At 49.5% G+C, this 8,572-nt stretch overlaps 1 protein-coding gene across 1 annotated transcript in view; it reads right to left on the minus strand.

The window, feature by feature from the left end:
* ESPNL (espin like) overlaps positions 1–8,572 on the minus strand; it is a 41,228-nt gene that overhangs the window by 19,270 nt on the left and 13,386 nt on the right. Inside the window, exons 4-5 of the mRNA XM_069083224.1 lie at positions 5,311–5,493; positions 651–794 (exon numbers count right to left, since the gene is read on the minus strand). Coding sequence (XP_068939325.1) covers positions 651–794; positions 5,311–5,493 — 327 coding nt within the window. The remainder of the gene's footprint in view (positions 1–650; positions 795–5,310; positions 5,494–8,572) is intronic.

The following is an 8,572-nucleotide window of genomic DNA, read 5'->3' on the forward strand; positions in this document are numbered from 1 at the left end:
TCATTACAAAGCTATAACTAAGTCAGAGTGCCTGGGCCTTTGCTCATTCCCCTGCCCCCTCCTGTACCCCCTGCCCCATGGTTAGGAGACCTCGGCTTCTTCCCAGGCTTGCCCTGGGCCCCAGGGAGCATGTGTCCTTGGCCTGCCCTGGGTTTCCCTCAGGGATGCCTCGCTCCGGGGCTCCCAGGCCTCTCAGAGGGGCAGGGCACCACCTTTCAAAGCCCACTCGGCTGTGCTCTGGGACACCACCTTCTCCCACCCCTCCTCTCAGCCTCGGCTGATCCTTCCTCCCTATGCCCATGCTCCTTCTGCCCCTCTGTCTGCTGCACTCTCTCAAGAGAGAGCTGGTTCCTTCCCCTCAGCCTGCTTCTGCCCTCCTGTTAGTGAAGTCAGCCCTCACTTTCCAAGGCTCATTTTCCTTCCTCTGTAAAAACCAGTGCACTTTTTGCTCCTGAGCTACACCAGCATGAGTTGCCCTCTCCCCTCCAGATTTCTTCCCATCCCTGCATTAGGAACCCTAGAAAAAAACATGAGAAACCATACCTATGGGAGACTTTTCAGCTGGGCTGAAGTGGAAACAGCCTTGCTCCCCTCCTGGCCTCAGAAGGGCAGGGACAGCAGGCATTTGCTGCCACCCTCCCCATCGAGGCCACGTCCCTTACCAGCTTCTGCACCTCGAGCAGGTACCGAGAGCAGTCGTGGTGCCCGTTATAGACCGCCAAGTCTAGCGCGGTGTAGCCGTCACCGTCCTGAAGGGCAGGATCCACTCGGTGCGAAATCAAGGTCTGACAGCACTGGAAAGACACGGTTGGGCAGAGTGAGAAGGGGCGGCCTTTCCTTGCCCACCCCCATCTCTCCAGGCATCTCAGGTCTATGAGGCGATCTTCCCCCAACTCTCCCATGAGGCAGATGGCAGGCGGGATTTTGTGGTTCTTCAGTCACCCTTCAGTCACATTTGATTCTTTATGGCCCCATTTGGGGTTTTCTTGGCAAAGATACCGGAGGAGTTTGCCATTTCCTTCTCCAGTTCATTTTACAGATGAGGAAACCGAGGCAAACAGAGGTAAGTGACTTACCCAGGGTCACACAGCTATAAGTCTCTGAGGTCACATTTGAACTCAGTTCTTCCCGACTCCACAGCTCTACGCACTGTGCCATCTAGCTGCCCAGTATACATGTCACTGTGCCCATTTGACAGGTAAGCGGTGGCTTGGCCAAGATCACCCAGTGAGTAACTGTGGTTACTTGGAATTCAAACCCAGGCCTCCGGACTCCAAGCCTGCTTTCTGCTTTACCACTCCATATCCTAGAGGCACATAGGGAAGGAACACCACTTCTCTCCTACTAGCTAATTATTCACTCCCTCCCGTAGGGCTGAATGTCTTGTTTCATGGAATCCTAATATGTCAGATTAGAAGGAATGCTGAGAAGCACCTAGTCTAACTTGCACCTGAAGGGAAATTCCTCCTCCATCATGCTCAGTGTCTCCTGCCCTCACCCTGGACCCCTCCAGTAATTAGGAACCCACCACTCGATGCAGCCAATGGGCTTGGGAATAGCTATAATTGTGAGGTCCTTGCCCCTGACATCCAACCAAAACCTGCCTCTGCCAAGAGGGTCACTCAGGTCCTCCCTGCGCCTGGCTCTGACCTTAGGAGCCACACAAGGTGAATCCCTGGTCTACTGGCAGTGCCTGAGATACTTCAAGGGAGAGTTCTTGTGTGCCTCCTCTGCTCATTCCCTGAGTCTGAGCATTCCCAGCTCCTCCAATGAGTCCTAGTTCATCCTTCTCACCCTCCTCTGCATACATTCCAGCTTGCCAACCTCCTTCCTAAAACAAGGCACCAGAGTCAGGTTCCCAGTGCTGAAAACTGCCATGTTCTTGGCAGGGCAGAGGCCAGCAGGACCCAGGGCAGAGACCAGCAGGACCCAGGGAAGAGGCCAGCAGGACCCAGGGAAGAGACCAGCAGGACCCAGGGCAGAGGCCGGCAGAACCCAGGGCAGAGACCAGCAGGACCCAGGGCAGAGACCAGCAGGACCATCACTCTCCTTGTCATGGACCCTCAGCTGCTCTTCCTGCTGCCCAAGATGCCATTGGCTTTGGGGGCTGCTGGGGCATGCTGCCAACTCATAGAAAACCACCAGACCTTGTTCACAAACATGATTATCCACTCAAACTTCCCCCATCTTGTACTTGGGAAATTATTTTTTTAACCCATGTGTAAGTTTGGCCTTTTTCCTGTTAAATGTCATTTAGTCCTCCTTGACTCATCAACAAGAATGATAGCAACATAGAGGGTGCTTCAAGATTTGCAAAGCACTTTACATCTATCGTCACAGCAACTCTAGAAGGCAGATGCTGTTATGACCCCATTTTGCAGATGAGGAAACTGGGGCCTTCTGACTCTATAGAAGCTAAGAGCCTCTGTATCCTTGCTGGGTTAGGCAAGTCCACCCTCCCTTTGTCATCTGTTCAATGACTCATGACTGTGCTTTAAGCAAAGACTGGGCTTTGGAGCGTGATGGAGAGGTGATCTTGGTGTCTCCTTCAGGCAAAGGTTGGACCCCATGGCCTTTGAGCTCCCTTTGAGGACTCATTGAGGTTCTGTGACTGCTGTTCTGAGACTCCTGGATCACCTCCACACCCAAAGTGAACTTCAACTCTGTTAAAAGCTGATCTTCTCTAGATCTCTTACCTATTACAGAGAAACCCTAAACACTCTCTCCAGTTCTCAAGCTCTTGTCGTGAACTCAGCCCTTATTCACAAAAGGGTGTCAGGTTCATTGTTCCATTCAGGCTCCTTCTAGAACCCAAGGGAAAGAGAATACAAACAAAGTCTTGAAGCGTCCCTGTTCCGATAGCTGCCCTGTTCTGCTGGTCTCCTGAAATCCAGTCAAGGGAGTCTAACTTTGGAAACCCTCAGTCCTAATCATTTGCTTTTCCATACGGCGCCCTCAGCCAGAGGCTTCTGGGTGAGCAGAGATATCATGCTGGAGCCAGCTCACACTGTCCCAAGAGAGAATCAAATGATAAATTTTCAGTGGGAGCATTCACAACTTGGAAATGAGTAAACTCTACTAACCAGGGCTTGATTTATTGTTTTGCTGATATCCAGACTTAAGAAAATAATAAAGAGGGGAGGCAAGGTGGCACAGTGAATAGAGCACCAGCCCTGGAGTCGGGAGGACCTGAGTTCAAATCCATCCTCAGACACTTAACACTTACTAGCCGTGTGACCTTGGGCAAGTCACAACCCCAATTGCCTTCCCCCTCTGAAAAGCAAAAAAGAAAAAGAAAACGATAGAGAAAATGTAAATAATAAAGATTAATTTTAAAAGTGTTGTGTGTGCTCTTTCTGGTTAAACATTTACCAGCACACCACTGGGCATGTGTACCCAGGGGTGTGCAAGACAGTCTATTGGGACAATTGAAGAGAACATTAGACTGGGGGCATCTTAGCCAGCTGCCTTATTGATATGCCCTTCTCCCGACCAGAAATAGACAACGCCTGGATGGGGGCCCCAACCTTCAGAGACTGTGCCCACCATTCTGATGAATTTCAACAAAAATGAAATTAAGTGAGAAACATGAAATAAGACTGAAAAGGGAGGGTGGTGGAGGAATGAAGAGGGCTTTACAGCCAGGCTGGGTTTGGAGTTTTATCCTTTGAGCAAGAAAGGGAAAAGGTCCAACCTGTGCTTTATGACGATTTTGATAGCTCTGCCGAGAGTGGATTGGAGAAGGGGGACCAGTTAGTAGACTATTATAATCATCCAAGTGAGAGGACATGGAGGGTGGAGCTAAGGAGGTGCCTTCGAGGGAAGTACTCTAGAAAAGTTGAGAAAACAGAATTGTCAAGAGGGGAAGAGGTAGGAAAACAAGTCAAGAATGACTGAAGGGGTGGCTAGGTGGTGCAGTGAAGAGAGCACCAGCTCTGGAGTCAGGAGGACCTGAATTCAAATCCAGCTCAGACACTTGACACAAAAACAGCCGTGTGACTTTGGGCAAGTCATTTAACCCTAATTGCCCTCCAAAAAAAGGAAAAATAAATGAATGACTCTGAGAGGCCGGGAAATGTGGTGTTCTTAACGGAAAGAAGGAAATGGGAAGAAGGGATGAATTCAGAAGGAGATATGCTCCCTCCTCACCTCCTCTTCTTAAAAACCTTGGCTTCATTTAAGATACGACTCAAGCACCATCTTCTCCACAAAACCATTCCTTGTCCCCCGGGCTACTAGGGCCTCATTCTCCAACTTATCTGGTATCATGTGTGGATAGATAGACAGACAGATATCTCATGTACACACACATACACACACTCATATGTGCTAGATGCTTCCCCAATAGAATGTAAGCTCCTTGAGGGGTTGTGTCTTTGTGTCCCCAGAACTTAGTATAGAATCTGGTACCTAGTAGGGGTTTAATTGATTCTTGTTGATTGGTTAATTGGTTCCTATTTGGGGCATGTTGAGTTTGAGATGTCCATGACCCATCCTGGTGAAGATGCCCAGCAGCCATTGGTCACTTGGTTGGATTTCAGGAAAGACATTGGCTATGTTCTCCTGTATAGATGGATATACACTCCTTACTTGTAGACACTAGATTTGGGAGATGGGGTGAGGTAGAAAAAAGCAGGGAAGAAAAGCCCCCTCTGTAAGTCTTCTCTTCCTCAGGATAAATATTCCAATTTCTTTTAACTTGCTTTCATACGTCATATACCAGACCCTTCACCATCCTGTCCATCCTGTCCCACCTCTCTGATGCCTTTCCTAAAATGGAATGCCCAGAACTGAACATGATACTCCAGCCAGGACAGAGCAGAGAACAATGCCCTCCTGGAACAGCCCCCACTCCTGGATGGACCATCTAACTACCTCAATGTCCCTTCATTTTCTTGGCTACAGTATCACACTCTTGTCTCTCAGTGGCCCTGAAGTCCACTAAAATCTACAAGATTCTTTTCAACTGCTCTCTCTAGCAAGCCTTCCTCTTTCTTACACTTGTGAGGATGACATTTCCAGCCTGTGTGTAAAATGTTCTATTTCTTCCTCTTCAGTTTTATCTGATTAGACTTAGTTCATGTTCCTTCTTAAGCCTATGATGATTTTTTGGCATCAGGACTCCATCATCCAGTGAGTCAGCTCTCCCTCCCACCTTTACACCATCGGTAGCTTTGTCAACATCCTGATCCCACACCCTTCCCTTTTTCCAGTGCAGTGTCTGGTGGATCACCATGGCTACCTGGGAAATGCTCAGATTGGGGCTGGAGTGGGGGAGGTCTTTCAAGGCAGAATTAGTCTGTTCCTTACCTCCAGGTGCCCATTCTCTGCTGCATCGTGGAGAGGGGTCCCTCCCCAGTGATCTCGGATTATCTGGGCACCCATCATCAGAAGCCGATCCAGAATGGGTGCATGACCACCTCTTGCAGCAAAGTGGAGCACTGTAGCTCCCTCATCATCTCGAGCCATCAGGTTGATGTCTGTGAATGTGACCTAAGAGGAAGGAGGAATGAGTATGAACAGAAGGAATCCCTTGTCTCCTAAAGCCTACCTTGAACCTTTGGCCATGCAGTCCCTCAGCACCCCAGAGGCCCCACCCATCCACCCAACCACTGGGTGACACAGATGCCACGGAAAGGTTTTTGCCTTGACCCACTGGATTCAACCATCCGGTCACCCATCCTTCTAGGCAGCTCCTGTGCCCAACCCCACTGTACATGCTCAGAAAACTGTCTTCCTCACAGGCCAGCTTGGCAATCTGGGCATAGAGTTCAGTCTTGATGTAGCTCATTCCCAAGTACCACATTTAGATCTGATCTCACATGACCCTTGTTCTAGTGGCCCACACAACTCAAAAGCAAACCCAGGGTTTAACAAAAGGTAATTGAGCTATCAAATTCACTCCCAGCAATGCAGCAGAAGAAAGAGGGCCAACCTCGGAGGAAGGAAGAACTGGGCTCTCTGACGTATCCTGGCCCCGTGACCCTGAGCTAGGCACAATCCCTCTGAGGGTCCCAGGCGATTCCCTATGATTATCAGTTAAAGGACAGGTGATTATTTGCACAGGCAGAAAGAGTTTCATCCCCAGAGAGCTCCCTACACTGACAATATCATGGGTCGGGACCAATTTCAGATTTCCAAAGGACAACAGTGCCACCAGAACCTAAGTGGCCCAATCATAGGTACAGAGTATGTGGGGATGCAAGCCCCTAGTGAGCCTGGACTGGTTTGAATCTTTATTTGAATTCTTAGGCCTTAGCACAGAGGGCTTAGCATAGAGCTTAGCACAGAGCCAAACACACAGTAAGTGGATTCAGATCCTGAGGTCCTGACTAGACAAGACGGATCCCTCTGCAAACAGAGAGAGGAGACCCTCAGAGACCAGCTGAGGGAAATTCTGGAAAGTGGAGTCCCAAAGAGAGAGGGGTTTGTCTTCCTGCCCTGGGAGACACCAAGAGACCCTCGCTGACATTTACCATAGATCCAAGAGTTGGGAGGAGAGGCTGGGGGTGCATGTCCGGAGAGAGAGAGACAGAGAGAGACAGAGACTGAGACAGACAGAGAGACAGAGGGAGAGAGACAGAGATAAGAGACAGACACAGGCAGAGAGAGACAGACAGACAGACAGACAGACAGAGAGATAGAGAGAAGAATGGAGATTTGTGTTGAGTGCAGCCAGGCTCCCTCTGAACAGCTGGTGCCTTCCTGCTCTAGGCACAGGCAGACAGGAGTGTGGGCCTAAGTGGTGGGGAACCTTCTGCTGCCTAAAAATCCATGTAGATGGGAAAATGCCACTTTCCCCCTTCCCCTTCTGTCCACTAAACACTGGGCTCTAATCCAAAGTGTTTTCTTTCTTAAAAGTTACTCACCTCTTGTTTAAATTGTTGCTTTAAGTTTATTCTAGACAAAAACTAGAATAGATTCTGTCTATTCCTGATTGTGCGATTCCTTACTAACAAAGGAGAGGCAGCGAGAAAGGAGGCAGTGAACCACCTGGAGACTTTTTTGTTAAGGACCTTGCCGGCTTTATCCTGGATGGGGCTTGAGCTACCTGAATGAGAACTTCCATGATTTTTAGTTTATTAATATCTAACAAGTTTCCCAAAGCCGAGTAAAACGGCGTCTGGGTGTCTTCCCCACCCCCTTCCCTCCAGTCCAAGTCTGAGTCCCAGGGGAGCAGTTTGGAGCCAAGGAAGGGAGGCTGGGCAGTAAAGACGCCCTCGGTGCCTCTGGGAAACTGACTCCCTCAATTGTTCTTTTGGAAAACTGATCCGTTCCTGAGCGGGGGCAGGAGGGGAGAGGAGATTTTGACTAAGGGAAAATGAACCCCAAGGACAGAGCTGAGAGGGAGGGGCTCGGACCACATTCACAAGGCGGGCCCTGGGGAGAGAGGGAGCAACTCGTCTGCCCATGACGTTACCATCTCCATTGACACCGCCTTCAAGGGCTGCATGAGCAGCTGAATGTTGGTTGAATGGCCAATTTATTTTCATTCTGGGACTCAGATACCGCAATCTAAGTGGTATCTATAGATGGGAAAGGCATCAGTGAGATCACTCCTCTTTCTACCAGTGCAAATGGAAACCCATCCATGACTCTTCTCCTTCCCCTCCCAGGGATCTCCAGAAACAATTTACCCAGATGACTTAGCTCTTCCTCTGGGTTTTCTCACCTGGCTTGGGAACCAGTGCAGACTTCAGGCTACCCACTTGTTTGGTACCTGCCCAGCTCTCCTCCTCTCTCATTCTTTTCCTTCTTGGCCACTTCTTTTTTTTTTTATTTTTTTGCTTTTTGGAGGGCAATTGGGGTTAAATAACTTTCCCGAGGTTACACGGCCACTTCTTTTTTTTTTTTTTTAAAGCAATTGGGGTTAAGTAACTTGCTCAAGGTTACACGGCCAGGTGTTACTGGGTGGGTGCTAAGTGTCTGAGCCCGGGATTCGATCTCCAGGTGTTCTCAACACTGGAGCCGGTGCTCTTACTCGCTGTGCTACCTGGCCGCCCCACACGGCCACTTCTTTAACAAGCACCAAGCTGGGCTGTACTGGAGCCTGCCGGGCCCCTCTCAAGACCCAGTATTCAAAACAAGACATCCCTGGCCTCTGCTATGTAAGCTTCCCAGGGGGGTATCTGATATGGCCTTGCTGTTTCAAGATTATACCTCTTAAAGCCCCACAGGGAGGTTCTGTCACACACAATGGAGGAATGTGTTTTTGGACACTGTTTCCCCACAAGGAACATTTATCTTCTCAAGATAAGTCCCCAAATTTATACAAGAAAGAAATTCGCTGGCATAGAATCTAACCCTGTGATCTCCACATATGTACTCTTAGAGCTGTCCAAAAATGGCGAGGGCTGCCTTGAGAGATGGGGAGAGAGGATTCCCCTCTTTGGAGGTCTTCAAGCAGAGGCTGCTGGCCAACACATCCTGTGAGGATGCCTTTGTATCTGTGAGGGAGCAGACAACTTCCAAGGTCCCTTCCAACTCATATTCAGTGATTCTGGTTGGTGAAAGCTCTACTATAGTCTTCCTCCTCCTCCTCCTCCTCCCCTTCCTCTTCCCCCTCCTCCTC

This window comes from Petaurus breviceps, unplaced genomic scaffold (genome assembly GCF_028583685.1).
Source record: "Petaurus breviceps papuanus isolate PSGF00001 unplaced genomic scaffold, PetGlider_PUasm1.0 173, whole genome shotgun sequence".
NCBI classification, from domain to species: domain Eukaryota; kingdom Metazoa; phylum Chordata; class Mammalia; order Diprotodontia; family Petauridae; genus Petaurus; species Petaurus breviceps.